Source organism: Monocercomonoides exilis (assembly GCF_001643675.1).
Source record: "Monocercomonoides exilis strain PA203 chromosome Unknown scaffold13-1861174, whole genome shotgun sequence".
Lineage (NCBI taxonomy): Eukaryota > Preaxostyla > Oxymonadida > Polymastigidae > Monocercomonoides > Monocercomonoides exilis.
This window is the reverse complement of record NW_027150558.1, coordinates 181880-208345: the sequence shown is the minus strand read 5'-3', so window position 1 is coordinate 208345 and position 26466 is coordinate 181880. Positions and strand designations below refer to the sequence as shown.

The 26466-nt window shown below is 39.9% G+C and overlaps 8 protein-coding genes across 8 annotated transcripts; 4 read left to right on the top strand and 4 right to left on the bottom strand.

The window, feature by feature from the left end:
• Nucleotides 1-975: 975 nt before the first annotated feature.
• MONOS_4159 (putative Ddx52 protein) lies at nucleotides 976-3806 on the bottom strand (the record flags this gene model as incomplete). The annotated part of the gene is made up of 11 exons (XM_067874208.1): nucleotides 976-1408; nucleotides 1495-1636; nucleotides 1797-1947; nucleotides 2062-2284; nucleotides 2389-2525; nucleotides 2627-2876; nucleotides 2938-3143; nucleotides 3197-3290; nucleotides 3349-3416; nucleotides 3469-3648; nucleotides 3723-3806. 11 exons carry the CDS (start codon nucleotides 3804-3806, stop codon nucleotides 976-978), a joined length of 1968 nt encoding a protein of 655 aa, XP_067730633.1.
• Nucleotides 3807-3927: 121 nt separating this feature from the next.
• MONOS_4158 (uncharacterized protein) lies at nucleotides 3928-9047 on the top strand. The gene is made up of 2 exons (XM_067874207.1): nucleotides 3928-4198; nucleotides 4285-9047. The coding sequence occupies exons 1-2, from the start codon at nucleotides 3943-3945 to the stop codon at nucleotides 8784-8786; spliced, it is 4758 nt and encodes a 1585-aa protein (XP_067730632.1). The 5' UTR covers nucleotides 3928-3942; the 3' UTR covers nucleotides 8787-9047.
• A 769-nt stretch (nucleotides 9048-9816) lies between these two features.
• On the bottom strand, nucleotides 9817-11557 carry MONOS_4157 (putative CBS domain-containing protein; the record flags this gene model as incomplete). The annotated part of the gene is made up of 5 exons (XM_067874206.1): nucleotides 11350-11557; nucleotides 11056-11295; nucleotides 10830-10993; nucleotides 10103-10762; nucleotides 9817-9996 (listed from the first exon to the last, which is right to left on the bottom strand). Exons 1-5 carry the CDS (start codon nucleotides 11498-11500, stop codon nucleotides 9817-9819), a joined length of 1395 nt encoding a protein of 464 aa, XP_067730631.1. The 5' UTR covers nucleotides 11501-11557.
• Nucleotides 11525-14312, bottom strand: MONOS_4156 (uncharacterized protein). The gene is made up of 8 exons (XM_067874205.1): nucleotides 14143-14312; nucleotides 13974-14060; nucleotides 13849-13912; nucleotides 13572-13784; nucleotides 13406-13488; nucleotides 13167-13340; nucleotides 12597-13053; nucleotides 11525-12454 (listed from the first exon to the last, which is right to left on the bottom strand). The coding sequence occupies exons 1-8, from the start codon at nucleotides 14218-14220 to the stop codon at nucleotides 11688-11690; spliced, it is 1923 nt and encodes a 640-aa protein (XP_067730630.1). The 5' UTR covers nucleotides 14221-14312; the 3' UTR covers nucleotides 11525-11687.
• A 28-nt stretch (nucleotides 14313-14340) lies between these two features.
• MONOS_4155 (putative vacuolar ATP synthase subunit f) lies at nucleotides 14341-15185 on the top strand. Its single transcript, XM_067874204.1, has 5 exons — nucleotides 14341-14408; nucleotides 14484-14565; nucleotides 14660-14742; nucleotides 14801-14884; nucleotides 14957-15185. The coding sequence occupies exons 1-5, from the start codon at nucleotides 14355-14357 to the stop codon at nucleotides 15023-15025; spliced, it is 372 nt and encodes a 123-aa protein (XP_067730629.1). The 5' UTR covers nucleotides 14341-14354; the 3' UTR covers nucleotides 15026-15185.
• On the bottom strand, nucleotides 15119-19348 carry MONOS_4154 (putative alpha 1,3-glucosidase; the record flags this gene model as incomplete). The annotated part of the gene is made up of 1 exon (XM_067874203.1): nucleotides 15119-19348. One exon carries the CDS (start codon nucleotides 19346-19348, stop codon nucleotides 15314-15316), a length of 4035 nt encoding a protein of 1344 aa, XP_067730628.1. The 3' UTR covers nucleotides 15119-15313.
• A 97-nt stretch (nucleotides 19349-19445) lies between these two features.
• MONOS_4153 (putative protein phosphatase 2A subunit A2) lies at nucleotides 19446-22141 on the top strand (the record flags this gene model as incomplete). Its single annotated transcript, XM_067874202.1, has 8 exons — nucleotides 19446-19455; nucleotides 19548-19718; nucleotides 19775-19926; nucleotides 19985-20233; nucleotides 20300-20605; nucleotides 20843-20981; nucleotides 21199-21353; nucleotides 21554-22141. 8 exons carry the CDS (start codon nucleotides 19446-19448, stop codon nucleotides 22139-22141), a joined length of 1770 nt encoding a protein of 589 aa, XP_067730627.1.
• Nucleotides 22142-22314: 173 nt separating this feature from the next.
• MONOS_4152 (putative cAMP-dependent protein kinase regulatory subunit) lies at nucleotides 22315-24163 on the top strand. The gene is made up of 2 exons (XM_067874201.1): nucleotides 22315-22663; nucleotides 22745-24163. The coding sequence occupies exons 1-2, from the start codon at nucleotides 22366-22368 to the stop codon at nucleotides 23521-23523; spliced, it is 1077 nt and encodes a 358-aa protein (XP_067730626.1). The 5' UTR covers nucleotides 22315-22365; the 3' UTR covers nucleotides 23524-24163.
• Nucleotides 24164-26466: the final 2303 nt, after the last annotated feature.

The following is a 26466-nucleotide window of genomic DNA, read 5'->3' as shown; positions in this document are numbered from 1 at the left end:
AACTGCAACAGATGCAAATAATTCTTATCACTTTTTAAATTTTGGGGGGATACACCAAAAATAATTCATATTCGAAAAAAAATAATTCGATTTCGAAAAAGAACACAGATATCGCATTAAATACCGTACATCGCACAAAATACCGGACAAGATCGATTTCACAATGACAGCAAGAGGAATAATTTTGACAATTTTCCTCCAAACACATCTCATTTATACAAACTCAATTGACAAACGAGACTTTTGAAATAGCTTCATTTGTGCTCAGAAAAAATTATTTTTAAAATCTCGGAGAAATTGGATTTTGAGTTTCTGTGAGATTTTAAAAATAATTTTTTCTGAGCACAAATGAAGCTATTTCAAAAGTCTCGTTTGTCAATTGAGTTTGTATAAATGAGATGTGTTTGGAGGAAAATTGTCAAAATTATTCCTCTTGCTGTCATTGTGAAATCGATCTTGTCCGGTATTTTGTGCGATGTCCGGTATTTAATGCAATATCTGTATGTCAAAAATTAAAACTCTAATGATCGAGAAAAATATCGAAATTGATCACTTTGAAGAAATGTCGTCAGAAGCAACTGATTTTTGGTGTTATTAATGAAAAATATGATATTTTAATCACTAATAATGAAAGTTTCATTTTTAACAATCATTAGTGATCTTTGACTTAAAGTTGCAATGATATTTGAAAAAAATGAGAATTTTTAAACTATATTTATGGAAATACTGTCAACTTTTTGAAAAACATCCGTTGTTTTGTCCAACTCCAGAATTAGGAAGCTCCAATAAAGGAGAGAACTTCAATGAACATTTTCTTTTTTTGATTGTGAATAATATCAGTAAACTGTGTAAAAATTATTTTTAATTCTATTTCAATCGTTTTTCTTTTGATTTTTTGAGGCAAATCAGTTTAAAACAAAAGATTAAAAAATACGAAAAATGGAGAAGTGTTTGAAATGTTGAAAATAAATACTTCTAATCTCTCATCCTCTTTCTTTGGTTTAAGCTTTCATTTGTTTTTTCCTTATATTTCTTTGGATTGGATGATCTTCTTGGCGAAGAAAAGTGAGATGGAATAGAAGACGGAGAACGAACATTCATTCGCTTAATTTTTTGCATTTTATCTGAGTCATCCTCCTCAGATTTCACATCACTTCGAAGATTGCTGTCTTTTCTTTTATCAAACTTCTCCCTCATTTTCCTATCTACACTTCTTCCCCTCCTCAAATTTTCAGGTGCTCTTTTTTTACTGGATGTTCCTGTTTTCTTTCTTTTAAACTTCATTTTATTTTTTTCCGCGTCTGCTTTGAGGCGTTCCCATCGAGCTTGTGGAACTCTCACCGAAGTTATCTTTGCTATACCATCACGAATTGGAGGTGCAACAACAAGTTTGCGTTGCTCATCCGCGCTGAAAGAAGGAAATTAACAAATTGTTTGAAATGGTCGAGAAACGAAAAGCAATTGACATAAAGAAAACACAAATTGGAGGCAAACGTCAGTTCTTTTAGATGAAGCATGTATTCCTCAACATGTCCGCCCGATTGCTTAATCACATTTGCGATCATAGGAAGTGAAGGAAAATCTTCTTCAGTGAAAAATGTTACTGCATATCCTGTTCTTCTTCTTCCACTCCTCCCTTATGTGTTGAAAAGAGAAGAAACAAACAAATTTACATATCATCAAAAGGATAAATAATATTCACAAAATGAATATAAGAAACCCCACATTTCAGTTTGAGAAGATTCAAGAAAAACAGGAATGTCTATTAATTAATCGATAAAAAAATAGCCACAAACCTATGCGATGGACATAAGACTCCACCGACTGAGGGAAATCGTAGTTGATGACAGCATTCAAAGAACGCAAGTCCATCCCACGAGCCATCAGCTCAGTGGCCACAATAATCCACGCGGATCCATTTCGAATAGATTCCAGTGCATAATCACTCTGTTTTGTTTATGAAAACAATTGTTTCAAAAGCAGTTTGTTGAATTTTCCCCAAATGAAATGTGAAGTTTTATTCAAAGCATAAGCATCAATAATAGTCAAAAATGAGCAAACTTCTCTTTTAGTGAGACTCGAATGCAGCATCACTGCTTTCCTTTGCTCCTCTTTCAGAGCAGCGCACAGTTCTTCGCATCTTTCTTTGCTCTGCACAAACACAGCAATCGGAGGAAGCAGAGGCGTTCCTCCTCCTTCCAGCAGATCTCTCAGCGCAATAAACTTCCCTTCCTCATTCCCACAGTACTTTAGCTCTTGTATCACATTCTCGGCAGCTGTTGACCTTTCAAAAACAGTCAAAAAAAAGATACAAAGAAAGTGAGTAAAAGCAGTATAACAGCATTTAGATGTGGAATTATTACAAGTAGACTCAAAAGCAAAGCACACGGAACTCCAACTGTCATCTCAATTGGCATATCCAGCTGGGACTTGAGGATTGACATGATTGATTCAGACATCGTTGCTGAGAAAAACCCGCAGCTGACAAACGAAGATCGTTGCACTGCAGACAATATGACAGCAGCCTTCAAACAAACAGAAATAGAGAGAGAAAGAGAAAGAGATAAAGAAATAGATTGAGTTAAGTATTTCATGTGAATATTGTCTCCGATTCAAAAAAACACACCTTGTCTTTGAACGAATCGTCCCACAGCTTGTCTGCCTCGTCAAATATTGCGTAGTCTAATGCTGAGAAGACGTTGTTGTCTTGGCGCACCAGTTGGAATGCTGAGTGAGGAGAACACACAGCAATATTCGCTCCTTTTGGAATTGTGAACAGAACATTGCTGGTCGAAGAAGATGGAGTTGTGGAAGATGAGTGCGTTCTTTCTACGCTCTGAGTTTTTGTTTTAGGTTGAGAGACTTTTATATTCAGTCTAAATGTAATTGTTCAATAATTGTTCTTTGAATTATTAAGAAGAATTCCAATAAAAATACCCTCGAGACAGTTCGGCTGCAGTCTCTAGAATTTGTCTTTCGAGTTCTCTTGTAGGAGCAATAATTACAGCTCGTAATGGATGAATATTAAGCTCTTTCTCAGTTTTTTTCTGTGTTCTCATTTCTATGATTGATGAAATAATAGGAAGAAGATAGGCAGCTGTCTTTCCTGAACCAGTCGGAGCAACTGCAATCAAATTTCTTTTCTAAGAATTATGATGATAAATGAAAAAAAAAAAAAATGAAAGAAAGTTCACACAGCCATTAGAACAGGTATCCCTTGCATTTGAATTGGCGTTGGAGTTTCAAATCGGTTAGCTGCGATAATCTCTGAAAGAGAAGCTGGAAAAACTCTATCATCAATCAGTAACATCAACGAAATAAAAAATTTGCTGTTCATACTTTTCAAACATTCGAATAGGAGTAGGAATAGATGAGCCATCAACATGAATTTTCTGATCTTTTCTCAGACTTCGAATCTTAAATAAATAAAAAATCACACACAATAAAGTAAAGAAAAAAATGATATACCTCTGAAGATGAAAGAGCTGGTAAACGTTGCAAAAATGGTAAAAGTTTTTGAGGCGCAGGTTCTTCAACTTTCGAATCAGCTTTTGGAGAAAATATATCATCATCAATCCAATTAGATTGCTTTTTCTGTTGCAATGGAATGAATTGAGGAAATTTCTGTTCGTCATCTGTTTTTGATTGCTATTTTGAAAAAAACAAAAAAGCAGCACAAATAGAATTTTAAAAATTTTAACATTCATGTATTGTGTGCATACAAATAAGGCTTGCAAAGCTACATCTTTTTTTGACGCAGCTGACGATCCATAAGCAAGTTCTTTGAAGATTAAATCTTCATCCATAAGACCAAATAAATATATAAATTCTAAGATCAAACATGAAAGCATGAATTCTTGTTAAATAACAATCACTGCATTATTTGGAAATGCAAATTGTTTGAATTGAGAAATATTAATAATTCCCATCTTTCGTAATTGAATGTTTGGTTCAAAATTTGTTGGGGATCCAATTTGTTCTGACGAAGGAACGGGTGGTGGAGGCCAGTTTAGCTATCCTCCAAAAAATGTTCCTCGTCGATTATACAATCCTTCGCTTTCACCATCACCTGAGCGCCTTCCAGCAAAAGCAAAATCATATGGTCCGACTACCCCACTTCCTGTCAGCAAGACTTCAACAAAAATCATGCAGCGAGTATTGATGGAAACTAGAAGTGCAACACATGTTCCTCTAGTTGGTTTGTGCTTCATTGAACATGGAAAAAAATGATTTTGTTCTTAAATGACATAACATTTATTTTTCCTTTTATATGTCTGATTTCAGGACCCGGAGCGTTGAGCGGAGTTGCAATACAGGGGTCTCCGAAAAAAGAAAATCTAACATTTATTACACCTTCTTCAAAGCCACAAAAGCGAAATTTACAAGAAGAGCAAAATAATGATGAAGAAAGGAATGAGCAAGAGCTTCAAGGATTTGATGGAAATAACACTGGAAGATCTTCTGTTGGATCTTTTGTTTCGACCACATCTAGCTTTGTGCATCCAAAATCTGCATCTTCAATCTCAGAAAAGATTGCATTTTATTTGTCACTTTTGACTCATAAACGAGAGGAAATTCGCTACGGGTCATTACGTGCATTATGTAGATTATCGCCTCTCAGTGTTGCTTTTTATGAAGAAGGTGACGAAGATCTTGAGCTCGAAAAAAGAAATGATAAAAAAGTGGAAAATGATGATACAGATGAAAATGCTGATGAAAGCAAAGTGCGAGAATCAGCACAAAGACGAATCTCAAACGATGAAAACAAGAAAAAAAAGAGAAAAAAGCGTAAGATTGGAGGAGGAGTTGTGAATGCCGTTCATTCACTGTTGGAATCATATGAAACAGAGTCTGCTCGTGTCATTGGAATTGGTCTATATCTTTTGGGCCAATTACGAAGTTTCTCTCTTCCCACTCTTCCTCTTCTAACACGAATGCTTCATTCTCCTCAAACAGGAGCGTTGCGAGGGCTGTGCGTGGATGTGATGATTGCAATGGGATGCTATGGAATTGAGACATTGGCAGCGGCTGTGGCTGAAGGCAGAGATGCGGATTTAGAGTCGTTTGTGCTGACGCACATGGCCAATCACACAGAGATCCAGAGGACTGTCGTTCTGCCAGCAGTTATTGAAGAGCTGCGGGGAGGAAACTACGAGACGAAGAACGGAGTGATTGAGGTGGTGGAAGGGATGGGAGAAGGAGTCTGGCGCGAGATGGTGGGTGAGCTGCAGACGTGTCTGATACTCGGAGCGGCTGACAGGCTGCGCCTCGGCCTTACCCTCCGCAAAGTGGGCGAGGAAGGCGAGCGGGCGCTGGTTGAGATTCTGGAGTCAGATCACCACTCCCGTGTGAAGGCAGCTGCTGCACGTGCACTGGGCTTTCTGCCGAAAAACGGGAGAGACAGCGCTGAAAGGGCAGAAGAAGATATAGACGTGGAAGAGTTCGACTCTTCAGCATTTGCCTCAACGCCATTCACCGCAGAGATAACAGAAGAGACGTGGGCTGAGCGAACGCACCCAACTTTGACAGCTCGCAACTCCCAGAGCAGCCGGACTTCCCGATTCAACAAGCCGAAGGTCAAGTTCTATGTGGATGTGACAGACATAAAGCGGTTCAGCGATCCGCCGCAGATGGTGGCGACGAAGCAGAAGAGGAAAGGGGCAGACGGGAAAGAGGTGGAGGAGCTGGGGATGATCATTGACCCGCGCGAGTTTTTGACACTTTTGCGGCAGTCGATTTTGGAAGGTGCGTTTGACAAGCATCCGCAACCAGCTGAGTGGGAATATGAGGATGATGAAGAGGAAGAGGAAGAAGAGGAAGAAAGAGGTAAAACAGATGAGAAGAGCAGCAACGATGGTTCAGATGAAGAAGAAGGAAAAAGTGTCAATGAAAAGAGGCACAAAAGGCGAACAAAGTCGATTTCTCATTTACCTCCCTCATTTCACAATCTCCGAACACCTTCTCCAATCCGATTTCCGCAGCGGCCTTCAAATGGCTCTTCTGCTTCATCATCATCATCATCTTCTTCTTCTTCTTCTTCTTCATTTGCTTCAACATTGCACAAACCTTCTGCTCATCCTCTGACAACTCCAACACCTGTTCGATCGACTACTCGTCCTCAAAGCGGAAGAGAGAAAGAGCAGAAGAAGAATCACTCAGAAGAAGAGGAAGAGAATTCGCTGAGCGATTCAGGTGAGTTCGATATGACAAATCCATTTGCCTCATCATCATCATCTTCCTCCTCATCTTCTTCTTCCCTTCCCACAACAACTGCCTCTCTCCCTGAGCCAGCCTCCCTCGCTGTCATCCGAACACTTACCCGCTGTCTGTCTCCTCAATCTCCCAGTCTCGTCAGAGCATCAGCCTGTCTGGCACTGGGCGATCTCGGCTGCCGGTCCGCGTGGATGTGTGTGGGCGCCCTGCTTTCTGCACTGAACGATGAAAAGGACGCCAAAGTGAGAGAAGCTGCAGCACGTGCGCTGGGCTCATTTGGCGGTGTGGATGTGATTGCAGCTGACGAGCGGATGAGGAAAGAGGCGCTGAAAGGATGGACGGAGAAGAAAGATGCGAAGAGGCCATTTGTGCTGACTGTGAAGAGAAACGGGATTGTAGCTGATCCGTCGAAGAGCAGAACGCGCACAAGTTCTGGAAGCTTCGATTCAACGTCAGCATTTTCTTCATCTGGCACATTTGGATCAACGACATCATCAGCGTCTGCATCTTCTTCTTCAGCTTTATCGTCACAGCCTTTGCTTGCCATCATCACCAACCAGCTGATCCGCAGTCTGAAGGACTCCTTCTGGAAAGTGCGCTTCTGTTCTGTTGAGTCCCTCGGCCGGCTGTCGCGCACATGCGATTTCCATCCCGATCAGTTTGGCCATCTCTCAACGATCGACCTGGTGGAGAGAGGAAAGTTCCCCACTCTCACAGCAGCTGCCTCTGTGCTCCTTGTCTACTCACCCTTCTTCCCTGAGCCTCTGCCGTTGGCTGAAAGTGAAGAAGACTTCGAATCAGAAGACGACGAAAGCGAAGACGAGACGGAAAGACGAAGACGAAGAAGCCGTTCGAGAGAGCAAATGCTCCGAAGTCAATTCCTCGTTGATCGGCGTCTACCAGCTGCACAGGCATTGCAATGTGCCATTGAGCCGCTTGTGCAGCAGCTTCGCGAGGGGACAGCCAGTCGCAATCACATCGCAGCCACGCTTGGCTGCATGTCGCAGGCTGGGCAGAGGAAACTGGTGCAACTTGGTTTGTCTCTTTCTTCATTGCCTTCGTCGCAGCTGCGGACGGCTGTGGTGTTTGGGCTGAGCAGAGTGGACATCAACACAACAGAGTCGAGCGAGGCGGTTGTGTCTGCTGTGCACGGCGCCTGTCACGACCCTATGCCGCTTGTCAGGCGAGCAGCTGTGAAAGGACTGGGAGTGATGCTCAGACGAGTCACGAAGGCAGCAAGCGAATATGCAGATGAAGATGGCAAAGACGACGAGAATGCATTTGAAGGTGGTGGTGATGATGAAGAGGACGATGATGATGATTACATTGCCAGAGCAGAAAGAGGAACGCCAATCAGAAGCAGCACCACACGCACCCGTCGAAGGCGTCGTGCTCCTTCAAAGCAGCTTCTGGGTGGAGTGAGCCGTGTGGCTATTCTTCCTCAGTTCCAGATGAAGAACTTCCTGCCTACAATCTATCCGTTCATGCGTGACAGAGACCGGATGGTGAGAGAGCGGGCAGCGAGAGTGTTGGCGCAGTGTGGGGCAGAAGGCGAGCTGCTGCTTGTGGAAGGGCTGCTGCGCGACTCGTCTGGCCTGATCCGCTCGGCAGCGGCGACTGGGCTGGAGTATGTGGGAGTGAAGACAGTCAGAGCAATCATGCTGGGGCTGTGTGACACAGACGCGAATGTGAGGAAGAGCTGTGGGCATGCGGTGCTTGCGTTTGGGGAGAAGAACATTGTTCAGGAGATATCAGGGGGAATTGGGCAGAGAGTGGGGACGATTGTAGCGCTGAAGGAGGCGCTTTCAGATCCAAAGAAGCTACAAAGGGAGGTTGTTGAGGTGCTTCGGAAGATACTCGCAAAGATGGAAGAGATGACAGAACTGGAAGAGAAAGAGGAGGATCAAGAAGAAGAAGAAGAAAAAGAAGATAGAGAAGGAGAAACAAGCTCACGTAGCTCGAATGCTAACAGTGAAACAGAAGAAAAAGGAAGATCGACATACAAAAAGTATGACTTGAACAGGTGGGAAAATACTGCAAAATCTCGTTTCTATCAAAATGATAAGGACGAAGACGACGACGACGAAGAAGAAGAAGAAGACAATGAAGAAGACAATGAAGGCAAAAATTCAGACGAAAAGGATGAAGATTTATTGAAATACAAATCGCAATCAAGATGGCAATATTCCACTCCGAAATCTTCATCAGACAGACATTTCTCAACGAAAACAGCAAATTCATATGAAAATGCTGGATCTGAAGCAGAAGCAGAAACAGATGCAGAAACAGATGCGGAGTCCGCTGCAGAACAAGATAGAAGGCATGAAGAAGAAGAAGAAGAGGAGGAGGATGAAGAAGAGGAAAGAGAAGGAGAAGAAGAAGAAAATTATGAAGAGATGGAAACAGATCAAGATAATGGTGAAGGAGATGAAGGAAAGCGGGGAAACGCAAAAGAAAATCATAAAAATGTTGAAAGTGAGGATGAGGAGACTGACACAAATGAAGAATACGAAAGGGAGCCTAAAGAAATCTATGCTGATGACGAGTCGCATGATGAAACTGAGGATCAATGAGAAAGTCTAATTAAATATCGCTTCTTGTATTTAACTGTATCTCCACGTCGGTTCATTTCATTGTTTATTATTATTTTATTGAAATTATCAAACTAGAAATTAAGAAATGAAACTTTTTAACTTTCATTGTTTTTTAAAATGAATAGCGCTTTTTTAAATTTTTGATCTTAAGATTAATGAGTTTGTGTTGTTTTAATTGAATGAATACTAAACAACTGAAAATTTTCAATAGAATTAAAACATAAAACACCAATTTGAAAATCTTTTTTATTTTTTTCGGTGTTTTTTGCTGTTGGTGGAAAAAGAGGTTATCTCCAAAAAATCAAAATGTTGATGAAATCGGATAGCATTTTATAAATATTTTTTTCACTCAATACAAAAAAATGGAAGTGATTGGAAACACTCGATGCCAAAATCGAAAATTATAATTCTTTGTCGAATTGGTTTCAGACAGAGTCAAAAAATTTTTTCTGTCGAAACTTGAAAAAAAAAAAAAAAAAAAAACAAGAAATTCATATTATGAAAAAGAAAACACAATCAAAAATCGAGGAATAACTATTGCATTTGCAAAGCATTTATTAGAACCAAATACGAAAATGAACAATGCTCAAAAATAAGCGTTCCGGCGAATAACTCATTATAAGGCTTTTCTGATTTTTTATGGTAAAAAAGTTTGAGTTATATGTTTCTTTTGACAAATAGTTCTAATTGATGTTGCTCTATTTATGATTCAAATAAACAAAAAAAGTGCTTGAAGTGACCCAAAAATCTTCTAACGAAATTTGAAAATCGAAAAAGAATGAAGGAGATAAGAGAACTACGATAATTGAGATGGATGATTGATTTATGAGAAACAAACTTGACAATACGAAATTCATTGATTCTGATTAATAAATGTAAAGATTCAATAAAAAGAAAAATATCTCACTTCATTCGCAACAAAAAATAACTATTTATTTACTTATAATGACAACCAAAAACAAAGCAAAAACAAAACTTCAGCAAATGGAGCAGAGTACATACACAACCATTATGAAGTGAAGAAGCGGAGGATGTCGTTGACTGAGATGACGCCGTCGAGACACCCTTCGTCGTCAACAACAACTGCCCGGTGGATGTTGTTGCCTGCCAGAATCTTCAGCACATCCACCAGCTTGTCGTTCCGGTGGCACGTGTGCACTTTCGGCTGGCCATCGATGAGAGGAGGGATCTGATTAATGAATGAATGAATGAATGAATGAAAATACAAAGAAAAGAAAAGAAAAGAAAAGAAAAGAAAAGAAAAGAAGTCACATTTTAATAAAACAAAGCCATACATTTAATCCTCGTCTTGTACGTAGAGCTTGCATCACATTCATCGAAAGTGCCGAGTGAAGACGATGCAACGGAAGATAGCGGATATCTGAAAGAGAATACAGACCCACAACTTTCCCTCTCTTTCGTGTTCCATTGCTGCTCGTCGCATTCATCTCCGCTTCTCTTTCATCTTCTTTCTGTTTCTCTTCTTTCTTCTCTTCTACTCCTTCATTCTCTTTCCCCTTCTCCTTCTCTTTTTCTTCCGCTTCCTTCTTCCACTTCGCCTGCAGATGACGTGGAACCATCTCGTTTTCCTTCTCACAGCCGACGCCTTCAACAACAGGCACAGCCGACAGATGCTTCCGCTGCATCAGCCGCAGAACTTCAATGACTGTCGCACTCGACGACACACACACCACTTCGTCGCCTTGCGACTCTCTCTGCTCTTTCTTGGCTTTTGATGCCTCGTCTGCGTTCTCTTCTTTCTTTGGATCATTTTCACTTGATGATGATTTTTCTTCGCCTGACAAAAATTCTTTGTTCTCTGGCTTTTCATCATCTTGCCCTTTTGGACTTTCTTCAGAATTGTCTTTTGTCTCTTCCTGGTTTCCAAGCTTCGCAAAAACGCCTATGCCAAGCGATGACATTGTACGTTGTAAGAGCCGACGATCACTTTTCCACTGATTATCAAACAGTAACAATTAAAAAAGACTTCACAAACTATTTGAAAAAAAATAATAAACAAACATGAGAAACAAGATAGCGAATGATCCTTGCATGAGTAATGACATGGAGAACGGTGTTTGTATCAGTGTCCAAAACCGGACCCCTGTGAATGTGATGTGCGAGAAGTGCCTTTGCAGTATCGTATAACGATGCTTCAGGATGGACAAATATCAGTGGTGTGCGAGCTAATAGTGATAATTACAAAAATTACTTATATCCTTTACTAAAAAATGAAAGGCAATCAAACGGGCAAGTTGAAGTTTCTCTTCTGTCACTGTTCCTCCTGAGCCTTCTGTTTTTTTAACAACAGGCTTCATACGACGTGTTCGATTCCATTCTCTAATTGTGACAATGTCCAAACTTGTCTCAAATTCCTCTTTTGTCAGAAATGTGTAGAATTCAATTAAAAGTTCAGCCATATCGGTCACAGTTAGCATTCCACTGTATTCTTGACGTTTTCCATCCCATAGAGGAGCAGAAGTTATTCCTACGAGCAAACCATTTACACACTATTTTTTTAAAGCCAGTAAATGCGACAAACCATTTTCAGCAAGAGCCTGAAAGGCACTACTAATGGAAAGACCAACATCAATCACAACCACCTTTCCGCTTTCTGGTAAAAGATCATAAGCCGTATGCATTTTCAAAAAATCATCTATTGGCAATTTTTCCTCTAATATTTGCTCGTCCATGCACAGTTCCACGAAAAAATTCTGATGTTTAGATTATTTTCCTTTTTTTCAATGAATAATACATGACATGATCTAATCAATTTTTATACAAATTCAACTTAAACAAATAAAAGAAATTGTGAAATGATAATAAATTGATATAAGATAAGTAACAGTGTAAGAGAGAATATTTTGAAGTAGAGTTTGTTCACAAATATCTGTGCGTTCTTCCAACAAACTTTAACACTTCTTGTACCATTGCAGGATGTGCGTTTTTGGCTGCAGCTTCTCTGAGAAAAGCTCTTTTCCCCGCTGGCAATTCACAAAGAAAAGCAAGTGCAGAAAAAGCGTGCCAGGAAGTCAGTGGCTCGCAGCTGAGCAACGCGTCCACCATCAAAGAAACAAGAGGCAGATCAATTGGCGAACTGCTGAGTTGATCGACCTTCTCTGCAGACGATGCTGTTGATCCATATGGCTGAGGAGCAGCAGGCTCCGGTTCAATGTTAGTCTGCTCAATCTCCTGTGGCACTTGAACATTGTCGCTCATCAGCATCTCTTCATCCACACCGTCTTCGTCTGGCAGCTCTTCCGACAGACGTGTGCTGTCCATCCCATCCACATCCCCTTTGCCTTCGCCGTAGCTTTCTTTCCCTGTCTCCCCGTCCTCGCTGCCTTGTGTATCTTCGTCTCCATACATCCCTCCTTCCTCACTCCTGTTCTCGTCGCCTTCCTCTGCTGCACCTATCTCCTCGCCCAGCTCAGCCTTCGCTGCTTCCTCAATCAGCCTCTGCTTTTCCATCTCTGCCTCTCTCAGCCGCGCTTCTTCTGCCTCTTTCTTTTTGATCTCGCCAAGCTCCTTGTCTTCAGCCGCACACGCTGTCACCGCAATGGCCAGGTCTTCTTCGAGTGGAGTTGTGTCTGCTGGCAGAGCTGCTTTGCGGCCGTTGAGCGAAAACATCAGATGTGACAGCACGCCTTCAGTTGGCATTCAAAAAAATTTTTTTTGAATTCAGTTTCAAAATTAAGAAGTGACATCATCAAAATGATAATTTTTGATGATTGAAATTAAATAGCAGTTAAATCCAATTTAAAAAATTCATTTATAAAAATATCAAACCCATTGCTGTCGCTCTTATAGTCAATATCTGCCCTTGTTCCGAGTCTGCAAACACATTCTCGTCGATCTCCCTCTGCTGCTGCAGCATCCACTCGTCCATCGCGTCTTCCTCGTCCTCAATCTGCCTCCTCTCTGCCTCCTCCTCTTCGTCCAGCGGAATACCCATCTCTTCGTGCTCTGCCCTTCTTTGCTCTCTCTCTGCGCTCCTCCGCTCGTCCCTCTCCTTCTGCCGCTCAGCCACTTCCATCTCTTCCCGCTCAATTATCCGCTCGCTGCACACTCCGTCCAGAAACCGCATCCGCCGCGCGTGTCGCGTCTTCTCTGCCACTTCTTCCAGACATTCGAGTGTCACATCGTGTGCATTGATGCTCTGCTCATACGGAACAAGAGACAAGGTTGAGTCAACAATGGCACCGGCTCGCATGACAAAGTCGTTCTCGACGGCTGCTCTTTTGCCCTTTTGAAGAATTATCCACACAAACAAATTAGGTTTCAAATATCAATTTGATATAAAACAAAAAAATAGATACAACATTTAAGAGCTAATTAGCATGGGGAAAAAAAGCATACAATGTTTGTTCTTGTGCAGTTGAAAAGCGAAGAAATGGCAGAAACAGCAGCTTCCCTGTTTTTAGTGTATCTCTCCACAACTCCCATCAGCCGAGGCAGAATATCGCAGCTTGACACAATATCTGCTGCTTCTTCGTTTTGAGATACATTTTGAATGATCCCACAAATGACCATCTAAAATAAGCAAGAGAAAAATGTTGAAGGAAATTTTCAGAGATGAATAAAAAGAATTGCCTCACCTCGATTGATGGAAAAATGATTGCTTTGCTGATAAGCTGGATGCATCCTCCTGTTGATGTGATAAGCTTTTCACCTTCAGCAGCTGCATGAAATCAATTTTATAGTTAAGTCATAAAAAAATTTATTATAACAATTATATGAAATAAAACTGAAAAAGTATTAAACTTTCACTCATTTTCCACAAAGCTTTTGCAGCACTTTTTTTACAGCGAATGTCCCTATCTCTAAGCATTTCCGAAAGGGTAAGGGCAACATTTGTAGTCATGAGCATGTCAATTCCTTGAGGAACTAGCGAAATAGACCCAATAATATCAGCTGCAACCATTCGAGTCTCGGGAATATGAGAATGAAGAAAACTAACAACAAGAAGTGGAAGTTCTTTAATACGTTAAACCCAAGAAGAGTTCATAAAACAATAAAAAAAATCAAAAAAGAGACATACCAAGCATTATTGCGCGCAATTTTGTTTCTTGATTTGATAACAATGGACTCAAAAGATGAAGTGTCTTTGTTTTCCGTGTAAAAAAATGTTAAAAAATATGTAATAGAGATATAAAGAAAGTTTACCTCAAGCTTTGATTCTTCTGTGAGTTCTTCATTTTGTAATAATTCTTTTATTTTAATCAAGCCGAGATTCCCATGAGCAAGTGCAATCTACGAAAATAACGTAAAGCAAATGTAAAATTTAATTGTTTTTAAATTTGAAAGAGATTTCAAAATTATAATCAATTCATACGGTCGTTGGATCTCGTTTGAAAGATGTTTGTTGATAGGGATGTCGATTTCTCAATACATTACTTACCCGATGCGCCATCGTAAATATTAATTAATAAAATTCTTTTTAATGAATCGTTTATTCACTAGAAACACAAATAGAAAGAAAACTATTAATTGAACCGATACCCACAACTTTATTTTTATTGTGATCATACCCATGAGTAAAGTGAAATGACAAAAAGAGTGCGTGAAGGAAGCTTACTGATTGCTGTAATTGGAGAAGAAGTATGCCGCCGAGTTTAACTTTAATTTTATTAAAATATGAACTTTGAAAATTCTTCTATTTGCATTCTATTTCAGGATTTGGTCACTGGTCTTTTGCTCACCGGGCTTGGCAACATGGACAATTCTCACAACACAAATTACTTTATTGTTGATTCCAGTTTGCATTGTTAATTACTATTTTGAGAATAATGAATGTATTGGATTTACCTTTGAAAATAAATAAAAAATAATTTATTTTTTTCTTTTTTAAGAAACTACTCAAGACCAAGTTGCAGAAGCTTTTCATAAATTCACTACACGTCCAGACATTGGAATTTTGATTATCACACAACACGTATCAATTTCCTTTTCTTCATGATGCATTGTTAATATTTATTATTCGTGTTTTTCAGATTGCTGAAATGATCCGAGAAACAATTGAAGATTTTTCTTCTCCATTGCCCGCTATTTTGGAGGTTCCAGGGAAAGAAAAAGAAGTGTGATCCTTTTTGTTCTTTAAATATGTTTTTTTAAAACGCGATTCAATCGGAATTAATTCAAATTCTTAGTACGATTCCTCCAAAGATGCTATCCTCAGAAGAGCTCAAAGACTGTGCTCTGTCAGAGCTGAGCGTTGATTCGAAACAAAAAAATCACAAAACATTCTGTCTCATTTTTTTATCTTCTTCTCTTCAATATTTACTGTTTCAAAGATTTATTCATAACTAAAGTTCACTTCGTTTTAATTTTATTTTACTCTTCTGAAAAGAAAATAAAAATATGCGGGTGAAATTTAAACAATATCACATTCAATGAAATGGAAGAAATGAAAAAGCAATGCAACAATATTACGCAAGAATGTAAACAAATGAACATAAATGTGAAGTGAAATAGCGAAGCAACAGTTGACTTGTAAAATAATTCAGTTAAATTGTTATGATAATATCCCAATCTTCGCATGTTCTCGCCTGTTTCGGAATAACAAGCGTTGCAGTGTTGCTGTGTGGTGTATATTCAAAAGCAATTGGAATCTCCTCAACCAATTTTTCTTCATTCTTTCCCTGTTCTTTCTGTTTTTTAATACGCAGCACAGCTTTGAATGGCTCTGTAGGCTGCCCCCGCAAAATGATCTTTTCCACCCAGCTTCTTTCTTTGATCTCTGCCCACGTCGACTGCAGTGGCGGTGAGTCTGAATCGATAAATGGTGGAAACACAAGAGGCTCAAAGACAGACTCAATCGCTGCATCAACTGCTGCATCATACGCTGATGCATTTGTGCTTGAATTAGAAGAAGAATTAGAATTAGAAGATGAAGGAGAAGATGTTCTGTTTGATGACAGTGCTGATACTTGTGCAGCTGCCTGGCGCATCGAAGAAATCAGCCCTGCATAGTAGTCTGTGCTTGTGATGTGTCTGAAGCCAACAGGCGGCTGAGGAATGTCTCTGTTTGTGATTGTCAGCGTAGCTGTGGGCTTTGACGGCTTTTTCGATCCAACTTCTGCTTTTCCTGCTCCTTTCCCAAACAGTTTTCCCAGTAAGCTCGTCTTCTTTTGAGCTTCATTACTTACCGTAGTTGTGGATGTGGTTGTGTTATTGGCAGCTTTCCCTGCCTCGTCCAGCACATCAAACACATGCTTCCTCATACTGAACCTTCTCCTCGCCATGTGTCCCAGCGCTGCCCATGCGTGTGAGTGCCCATCGTCCATAAACAGCTCTCCTTCTGCCTGTCCGTTGCCATCAGGTGCCACAATCAGCGTGAGTGGGTCGTTGATCATGTGGAACGAGGAGCGTCGGTAGCGCTGCCACGTCGGCACAACCGACCCGCCGCGCTGGAAGACTGGAATGTGACTGCGCCGCACAGCCATCTGAATGGGGTGGCTGCGGCACGCGTTGTAGCTTCTTCCAGTTGCATGTGAATACCATAGCAGACAGCCACTTCGGTCAACAGGAGGCTGTGTGATGTTTGGTGAAAAAGAAGGCTCTGATAATTCGTCTGCTTCTTTTGTGTCTCTGCTGAGCGCATCTGGATTGCGATAGGGTGGAAGATAGATCGTCTTTGTCTTGATACCAGACTCTGTGATGGGCACAACATAAAACGATGACCCAACCATAAACGTCTCTTCGTCAGCATAAAAATGCTCTGTTCTCAAACGCTCCCTCTTCTTCTCTTCTTTTCGTAGTTTTGCTGCTTTTTTTCTTTCTTCCAAAAGCCTCTCGTTCGGCTTTGTGCTGTTTGTTTGTTCGGTTTTCTTATTTTCATCTGATTCATTTGAAGAATTTGTTGATGCTTCTTGTTGCTCATCATTATCTTCTGTATTCCCTTCATTCTGTTTCTTCGATTCCTCAACATTTTCAGTTGTCTGCTGCTTGAATCCTGCAATTTCGCTCGTATCCATCGTGCGAGGCAGCTCCCACGCGCACTCCATCCACACAGGCCGCATGACTGGCAGCCCAACATCAGCCGCCTCGTGGAATAGCGTGTAGAACAGCGGGAGCAGCTTGTATCTGCCAATGATGGCTTCTCTCATGATGTCCTTGTCGGTTGCTTCAAACATCCACGGCTCTCTGTGTTTCGTGTCCAGATGGGCATGCGACCGGAAGAACGGGGTGAATGCAGCAGCCTGGTACCATCTGATCATCAGCTCAGGTGTGGGGTCAAAGAAGAACCCACCGATGTCTGTGCCAACAAACGGGAACCCGCTCACCGACATCGTCAGCAGCATCGCTATCCCTCCTCTCAGCTGGCTCCAGCTGGCTGTGTTGTCTCCTGTCCACATGGCTGCATAGCGCTGCGTGCCTGCAAAGAACGAGCGAGTGAGGATGAACGGCCGCTCTGCCTGCATCGGCAGCGGTTGAGAGTGCTTCCGTGCAGTGGCAGAGGCAGCTGCTGAAGATGACTGGTATTGTATCTTCGAAGTGAAGGCGTATCTTGTGCTCATCCCTTGATGAGTCGCCATCACAAAGTGGTGTCCAAACACATTGTGCACCTCGCGATGCTCTCTTCCATCCAAATGCAGGCAGTCCTTCGGCATCGAAGTCTCCGGCCCGTCAAATACAGTTGGCTCGTTCATATCGTTCCAGTGGTGCAGGATGGGCGTGCCAAGCGTCGATGCACTCCACGCCTGCCCCGTCGCCTGCAGAATCTCAGAAGATTCTCCGAATCGTCGAGGTGCAGCGGAGAAATACTCGCTCCACCAATAGCGTGTTGTGGGGTCGAGGAAGTCTGGGTAGACTGAGATACCTGGCCAGCAGTTGCCTTCGAATGGCGTCTCGCCATCGCTAGTGCGGATGAGGAAGCCGTTCACGCCAGCCTCACCGCCCACGGGGTAACCTCCCTCCTGCTTCACATGCGGATCAACAATCGTCACCAGCTTCAGCCCCATCTGCGCCATCTTCTCCTGCATAACCACAGGCTCGGGAAAGCTGAGCCTATTCCACGTGAAGTACTTCTTCCTCTCTGTGTGCTCCACATCCAGCCACACCACATCCATCGGAATGCGGTGCTCGTCAAACCCAGCCACAATCCCGCTCACTTCGGCGTCGGTGAAATAGTTCCATCGACATTGGTGGTAGCCCAGTGCAAAGAGAGGAGGCAGACACGGAGCACCCGTCAGCCGAGCATACTTCCACATGACTGATGCCATGCCTGTGAGATAATGCCCTCTGTCTCGAAATGTCTGACTGTTGGCTGAAGACGAATTGCTTGTTGATGTGTTGTTTGTTGTTGCATTGACAGATGTTTTGTTTGAGGCTGGTTCGTTCTCTTTGATTGATCCATTCTTCTGTTGCTGTTGCTTCATTTCCTCTGTGTTTTTCATTTTGTTCTGGTTTTTGCTCTTTCTGTTGTTGCCTGGCCAGCACAGCACGTCCATCTGACCGGCCTCGCTGATGAAATGCACAGTGATGTTCGTCTTGATGGCGGGTCTTCCATTTTTCGTGTACATTTCTCCGGTCTCTGCATCAATGACTCCTGTGCTGAACGTGTCAGTGCCCCGCTCTTTCTCAATGTCGACCCACGTGTCTGCTGCATTCAGCCACAGGCAGCCAGCTGCTCTGCCTGTCATCGGATGCCGCCCAACAACCAGCGGGATGGAGCCATACAGCGGCTGGAGCGAGTCCATCTCGTATTGGAAGACATCGGTGTTATATAAGCGAATAGGTTCTCTGATGACTGGGTCTCTTCCCTTTGTGGTCGGAAGAGACAAAGTGGTCGCTCGTTCAGGCAATCCGTGAACATCACTCATTCCAACAAATGTCACTTCCAATCCCAAGGAAGATGGGCCTCGAGGCTTCGAATCTGTGAACCCACGCCAGGTCTCTTCCCACATATTATCTGTTTCGGCAGGATACTTTCCAGGAATTGGCAAAGAAAGTGGCTTTCGTCTAACAGCAGTCGTTGATGGAACTGTCACCGTTGATTCTTTTCCTTTTATAGATGAAGATTTCACAGTAACCTCTGGCATCCATCTTGGACGTTCTCTGTAATGTTCGAAATTGAACATCTTATTTTTGTTAAGCATCATGTAAACGCCATTTTCATCACTAAGTTCAAACAAAAATCGTTTGAAATAAATTTTCATCTGATAATTTCCAAATTTAATAATCATTGTTTCATTATCTTTCGTTGCTGAAATTGGACATGGCTCAACATAATCTATCAAGACATCAGAAATCGGCAAACGCATATACAACCCATCTTCTTCAAAGAGAGTAAAGCGAACAATCCCTTCTTCATAAAAGGAAAATGTGTAAGAAAGAATAACTGATTCAAGTCTATTTATAACGATCCCAGTTATCGAAGTGTTGTGAACAGTTACATCTGGGGACAAATAGAATGGCGCAGCTCCAGGAAATAATGATCTGTTTCTTCTGTAAAATCCTGATTCCTCATACACCATATATTTTGTTCTGTCCACGGTATAAACCAAAGACGACAGCAGAAGCAGTGCATACACGAGCATTTTTCTTTTCAACAAAAAAAAGAAAAAGATCATGATATATAATAAATTTATTTCATCTTGAAGAAAATTCTTTGAAGGATATTTCTTTTTTTAAAAAATGTCAATAGGTTTTAACTTTGCAATCCTTGGATGCAAATAATTTTAATTTTTTGATTCTGAAACATTATTTTTGAAATAATTTCTTATATGAATATTAAAGGAATGATTTCAGATATTACTGAAGATATGCTTCTTCAAGCTGCAAATTTTCTCGAAGGTTTTCAAACTCATGATGAAAAGGCACATTTAAGAGGAGCAGAAAATTTATGTTTCATTGCACGAGCAGTTGGACCGCAACGAACAAGAAATGAATTTTTACCATTTATTCAAAGTTTGAAATGATTGAAGAATGTTGTCTTCTTTAAACAACATTTCCTATTTTCACAGATTTTTTTTCAGATGGTGATGAAGTTCTTGGCGTATTTTCTGAGGAGCTTGGAAAATTTGTGGATTTAGTGGGAGGAAGTTCATTCGCTTATACTTTGATACGCCCTTTGGAACTTCTTGCTTCGAAAGAAGATGCTTTTGTTAGAGAGTCCGTATGTTTTTGAAGTAGTTTTTTTTCCTTTTTGAATTATAACCATTTTCTTTTTGAAGGCTTGTAATTCACTAATAACAGTTTTGGAAGCAATGCCTCCTGCAGACGTGGCTTCACAAGGATTTGATTTGGTGAAGCGCTTCTGCACTTCAGATTGGTTTACAATGCGTGTGTCTGCGAGTTGTTTGTTTCCAGCTGTTTATCCGCATTGCCTTGAGAATCAAAAAGAGGAACTTCTTCAAATGTATTCACGACTCGTAGAAGATCCTGTTCAAATAGTCAGAAATTTTGCAGCTCAATCATTAAAAGTGTGCATTATTTATTCGTTTTATCTTTCTTAATCTGAATATTCGATGTTTTGTCTTCTTCCTCAGAATCTAATTCCGCATGTGGAGAAAGTGCATCTGAAAGGGAGGATAGCAGAGATGATGGGGAGGCTCTCGCAAGACACACACGACGCCATCCGGCTGTGGATGATGGGTGCTGTTGTGGCAGCAGCGAAGCAGCTGACGAGCGAAGAGACGTGTGCTGTCATCCTCCCCATTGCCCGTTGCCTCGCAAAGGACAATTCGTGGAGGGTGAGATACAAAGCAGCAGAGCTTATCGACGGGCTGTGTGCGTCGCCGTCGGTGAATGAAGTGAGACAGGAAATCATTCCGATTTATTTGGAGTTGCTGGGGGTGTGCAAATGGGATGAAAAAGAAAAGAAAAGAAAAGAAAAGAAATTGTGTCAAAAAGGGATTTTTATGTTTATTTTTTATCAATTGTTGAATTTTCATTAATTTTGATTTATCACTAAAATATGGTGAGTGATTTCCATTTGTCTGAAAATCTCAAAATTTTAATGGAATGAAATATTTCTTCTTCTTATTGTTTCTATTTCCAATCTTTCTTTCCTTTCCTCTTTGACTCAAAAGGATTCTGAGCCAGTTGTGAAGACAGAAGCATCAGCCAGATTGGCTTCTGTGTGTGAGAGACTTCCAGCTGAAGTGATTGTGAAGCAGATATTGCCACCCATCAAGGAAATAGCAAAAGACGATGGATGCACTTTCAAAGGTGAATGATAATGTTTATATGGATTTTTTATGAAATATTTCTTTTTTCATTTTCTAATAATTGGTTTAAAAAATATTGTTTCTTTGAACTTCTTTCAATGCTATTTTTTTTTTTTGTTTTCGTTTTTGTTTTTAATAATTCTTCAATATCTTTTAAAAATCATTCTTTTATTCTCATTTTTTCTTCTTCTTCTTCTTCTTCTTCTTCTTCTTCACAGAGACGCTTGTTGTTGGAGTGATGGCTGTGTCTTCTCTTCTCACAAAAAGCGAATTCAACAGAGAAGTCCTCCCTCTTCTGCTGGACTTTCTCTCAGACAGAGAATCAATCGAAGTCAGACAGACAGTCCTTGCCAATCTTTCTTCTATCACAAAAGTCTGACTTGTTTATTTGATGATTATTATTTTTTATCTTTCTCTTTCTCTTTCTCTCTGAATCATCTGTTAAATGTTCATTCCTTTACACAATAAAATACTCTTTTTTTCTTCTTTTATCATCTTCCTTTTCTCTTAACTTATCAATTTTCTTTCTTCTTCTCTCTTCTTCTTTCCTCCATTTCTCTCTCTCATTCCCAGGTGCTTGATCTCAACCAGATCAGCGCCCGTCTCGTCCCTGCGATTGAGTCCCTCACTTCTGATGACATACCCTGGCGTGTGCGTGTGAGTGTGATGTCGTCCATCCCCCTTGTCGCCACTGAGATGCACGAGGCAGCCTTCAAAGAGAAGCTCCTGCCGATGTGCCTCGACTGGGTGTGCGACGGCGTCGTGGCAGTGCGGAAGGCAGGGATGGCGTGTCTGTGTGAGGTGGGCAAAGTGTTTGGGCCAGAGTGGGTGGGGAAGAACCTGATGCCCTTCTGCTGCACCCTCTGCCGCGGGAACACGCACAAGGAGAGGCAGACAGGGCTCGCCTGTTTGGGCACTTTTGCTGCTGTGTGCTCTGAAGAGTACCTCTTCACACAGGCACTCCCGGCTGTCTCTGGACTGAGCAGGGATGTCGTACCGAACGTCAGGCTCAACGCGGCAGACACTCTGGGAATTTTAATTAGGATTATGACAAGGACCGCTTGGAAGAAGGAGGCCATCGCTACTCTCGAGAGAATGGCTTCCAGCGATTCGGATGCAGATGTGAAATATCGAGCAGCTCAAGCTTTGAAAGACACTTGAATTTCTTTTTATGTTTTTTTTAGAAAATAATATTTAAAAAAATTTTTTTTATTAAATGTTTATTCAAAAATATTCAAATTTTAAATTTTAACAGAAACTTTTTGACAAATAAATTTTATATATCTTTTTTGTTTAAACAAAAAGAACAAATCTTCTTTATTAATATTATATGGGAAGAGATCTATATTGATTTTTTTTTATATTATTTTCTTGAAATTATTTTGATGGCAACTCCTGAAATGTCCTCTCCTTCTTCATCTAAATCTCCAATTCTAGAACGAACAGCGATTCCAGATGAGCTTGAAGAAGGAACAGAGGCTCCACGACCTTCAACAACTTCTGGAGCTTATCGTAGCGGGCGGCGGCATGCAATTATCGCTCCTCCAACCGTTAAATATGATGAAACAAAAACAATATCAGTTGTTGAAAAAACTGAACAATCTAAAGCGAAAATACGAGAAATTACGAAAACAAACTTTCTATTTTTTGCTCTTGATGAAGAACAAAAAGAAATGATTGTTGGTATGTTGTTATGATTTTCCTTTTATAAGATTTGACAAAAAATGCAATTATCTTTATATTTTTCAAAAAATTGACTTTTAGACGCAATGTTCGAGATGAAGAAAAAAGCGAATGATATTATTATAAGACAATTCGATAAAGGGGACTATTTTTATGTTATTGATTCTGGTGAAGTAGATGTTTTAATAGCTCAAGACAAGACATCGGAGCCAGTGAAGGTGTCTCATCTGAGCGCAGGAGAATCTTTCGGCGAGCTTGCATTGATGCACAACTGTCCACGTGCTGCAACAATACAAGCTACAACAGACTGCGTGCTTTGGGCAATTGATCAAGCAACATATAGGCATGTTATGATGAAGACAGTCATGGAAAAGCGAATGAAATATCAAGATTTTATCTCGAAAGTTAGGTTTTTCGATTCACTTGACAAATATGAACGGCAGACTCTTTGCGATGCACTTCAACCTCAAGAATGTGAACAAGGGGTTGTGGTCATTGCTGAAGGTGATATTGGAACTCGATTTTACATAATTGAAAGTGGAAAAGTCGAAGTGTTACGTACGGTGGATCCATCTGCAGGTCCAACAAAAGTTGGAGAATTGGGATCAGGAGAATTCTTTGGCGAGGTTGCGTTGCTTTCAGATGAAATGACTCGCACAGCGACTGTAATTGCTCTCTGCAAATGTAAATTCCTAACTCTTGAAAAGAGTGCATTTCAACGTCTGTTAGGGCCTATTGAAGATATTCTTAAAAGAAATATTGATCAATATGAAGAATGGATGAGAAGAAAGAAGGAAGAAATGGGTAAAGATGACGAAAAAACAAGTGGCAAAAACGAAGAAAAAAAGAAAGAAGGATAAAAATATTGACTTAATGTTGTGTTTATTGTCTAAATTAAAAATCGAGAACATTTTTTGCGGAGCATTACATCATCATATCATTTCATAATTCCTTCTCGCACGTCAAAATGCTTTTTAATCTGTTATTTTTATCTTTCTTTTGAATTTTTTCTGCAACCTTCCACATGTGGCGTCGTGTTATTTTTGTTAAATGCTTTGCGTTTTTTCATCTGTTTCACAATATTTTTCAGATTATCAAACTCACACTAAACGATCCTTGTTTTTTATGAAATTCTTGTTTTATTGAATAAAGATTTGAACAAATTGTACGAAGTTTTAATATTGTTTTTCTAATTATAAAGAAAGAGCCTACAGATCTAAATGCGTATTTATTTTTTCAATGTCAATGAATGAGTTATTCGAGAAATTTTTGGCTAGCCAATTGAAACAGAATGGAAATTGTGTTCATGCAGATTGTGGGCAAAAAAGTTAGATGTTTTATCCTTTTTGAAAGATTGGATGGACTTGTTTTATAATATGGTCATGGACAAAACCCTGGAAAAGGACAAAGCACGGAAGCATAGCCCGCAGTTTTCGATTTCTTCAAATTCGATTTTTTGTTTGTTTGTTGAATTTGTTATTCACGTCCATAAGAAAAAAAAAAAAAAAACAAAAAAGGAAAAACAATTTCTATTGAAGTGGTTAATGATTGAATTCTTTTCTATTTTTATCACTATGGTGTGAATAGATTCATTTACTGAAGCGTTTGGCATTTGTTATTTATGAATCAAAAACGAAAATATATAAATCGGTTATTTAAAGGTTTTGTTCCTCGAAAATAGAAATGCAACTTAGTTAATGTCAAACTGTCTTCCCCAAGCAGATTCTGAAACCTTCTTTCTTTTTTATTTTTCAGCCACAAACAAAACATTCTCCTCGATTTCTGCTTCTAAATTTTGCCCAGAATTTTGTTTATCACTGCTTTTGTTCTGTTGATCATCTGGTTGACTCACTGATATCAACTTGGATTGGACGACGCTGTATTTGTTCGACACACATTTTCCAATGATAAAAAAGCATTTTTCAAAGAAATAAACATTCATAATAACGTTTGTATTATTCAAACCTTTTTCACGTGGTGTGTTCATTTCAACAAATTCATCACTTGTGATAACCTTTTTGTTCATTATTCCTGAAGAAGTGTTTGAAGAAAAAGTTGATGAATAAATTTCTGAGACTGACAACTGATTGTGCGATCGATCCAAAACAACGGAAGGATCGCAGGGCTCAATTCCGCATGCATAGAACGATTTAATAATTGTTCTGGGGTCCATCGCAGTACACACCGCATCTGCCAAAGCTGGAACAAGAGCTTTTCTGAAGGCAAATACTCCACTTTCGGTGGGAGGTTCGAAAGAAGAATGCAACCTTTTTTTGAACTGGGCAATCACGTATCTATCAAGGGGTTGTGTTTAATGAGGGGTTTGAGATGGAAGAATTGCAATTTCAATTGCATGCGTGCGACACCCGGATATTACTGACCAACAAAGCCTTGACGAATGTCCATCCATGATAATGAGACCAGTTGCTTCATTTCCATGTAGTTCTTCTCTTTTCTTGTCTATTGCAGTGAAAATGTTTTTCAGCATAATTTCTTCGTAGTTACTTTTTGCAGTCCACCCACTTCCATTGGCAATAATTTCAACATTTCGAAACTTCAAAGGAAGAAGATCTTTCGGAACGGTTCTCGAAGGCCACAACGTCAATGGATTCAAAGAAGATCCGTTAACATAAACTCTGAAAATTGATGTCACGTTGGGATTATTCTGTTGTGAGTGTGATACTGGCTGCTTTTGATCTGAATATGTGATGATGTTGTTATTATCTGATTTGCATAAACTAATTCCAGTTTCATCAATATTTAAATCAGAACCTGACTAATTTTGTTTGTTTTTATTATTTCCTTTAATAATGAAAATTATAAAGAAACGTTTGCAGGAAAAAATGCTAAAAGCAGTTTTATATCTAAATTTTGTGGTTTGACCATTTGCAATGCGTTGCTTTTTCTTATAAATCTTCAAGCCCATTTTTCATTAATTTCTTTCATTTCGCATTCGTCGTCTTCATTTCGTTTTCTTCTCTTCGAAACATTCTTGGCTTCAAAATATAAATTTAATTGAGTCAAAAAAAAATATTCTCAAATATACGAAACAATACTGACGACATCTTTAAATGTTATTTTGTTCATCGAAAGCAAAAGTGTTTTTGCACATCCTTCAATTTCTTCTTGTTCTTCTTTGTGAACATATTCAGTCTACCATTGTGTTGAGGATCTCTTCCCTGCTTTTAAGAAGAGATATGTCGATATAAAGCCGAAGAAGAAACTGACCCTGAACAAACAATGCTTTTGTGCGAAATTTCTTCTTTTGATAGAAGAAAGTTTATTTTTTCAACTTTTAAATCTAGTCTTCGATTCTCATCTATTGCAAAAATTTTGGAAAGAGCTGTTGAAGAAGGAAAAGAAGACATATTAAAGAAAACTGGATATGTTATGGTTTATTGATCCTTGTGTAAAAGAGAAATATATAAATCAAATTCTGTTTTTTAATCATATTTTTATTGAATTATTGCTAAACAATTGAAATATGCATGTGATTACTAATATCAAATTTGATAATTTTCTTTTTCTTTTTTTCGACTTTTGTTAGAAATTTCCGGGTTTTGTCCAAGATTATATTTGGGTTATTAAATTTGAACGAGAAATGTCTGATAGATTCTGTTCACAGGGAGAATTTTTTTTGGAGTAAGAGATTGAAATGGAAAAAAGAGGAGGGGAAAAAATCACAATGAAGGCAATTTTTATAAATTGAAAAGGGATTGAAGAGGAGAAGGATATAAAATATCGTTGTTTGTGGAATCAAAGAATGAAAAAGATTTATTGAAACAAGTCTTTCAAATTCTGTA

Excerpts from the sequence above, each read along its gene's own strand:
- MONOS_4152 (XM_067874201.1), top strand. The coding sequence starts at position 22,366 with ATGGCAACTCCTGAAATGTCCTCTCCTTCTTCATCTAAATCTCCAATT. Across the intron at positions 22,664-22,744 it reads ACAAAAAGAAATGATTGTTG|ACGCAATGTTCGAGATGAAG; the intron begins GTATGTTGTTAT and ends ATTGACTTTTAG.
- MONOS_4155 (XM_067874204.1), top strand. The coding sequence starts at position 14,355 with ATGACAAAAAGAGTGCGTGAAGGAAGCTTACTGATTGCTGTAATTGGA. Across the intron at positions 14,409-14,483 it reads TTGCTGTAATTGGAGAAGAA|GATTTGGTCACTGGTCTTTT; the intron begins GTATGCCGCCGA and ends ATTCTATTTCAG. Across the intron at positions 14,885-14,956 it reads TTCCAGGGAAAGAAAAAGAA|TACGATTCCTCCAAAGATGC; the intron begins GTGTGATCCTTT and ends TCAAATTCTTAG.
- MONOS_4158 (XM_067874207.1), top strand. The coding sequence starts at position 3,943 with ATGTTTGGTTCAAAATTTGTTGGGGATCCAATTTGTTCTGACGAAGGA. Across the intron at positions 4,199-4,284 it reads AACACATGTTCCTCTAGTTG|GACCCGGAGCGTTGAGCGGA; the intron begins GTTTGTGCTTCA and ends GTCTGATTTCAG.
- MONOS_4156 (XM_067874205.1), bottom strand. The coding sequence starts at position 14,220 with ATGGCGCATCGGGTAAGTAATGTATTGAGAAATCGACATCCCTATCAA. Across the intron at positions 13,489-13,571 it reads TTTGTGGAAAATGAGTGAAA|CTGCTGAAGGTGAAAAGCTT; the intron begins GTTTAATACTTT and ends GATTTCATGCAG. Across the intron at positions 12,455-12,596 it reads TATAAGAGCGACAGCAATGG|GCGTGCTGTCACATCTGATG; the intron begins GTTTGATATTTT and ends TGCCAACTGAAG.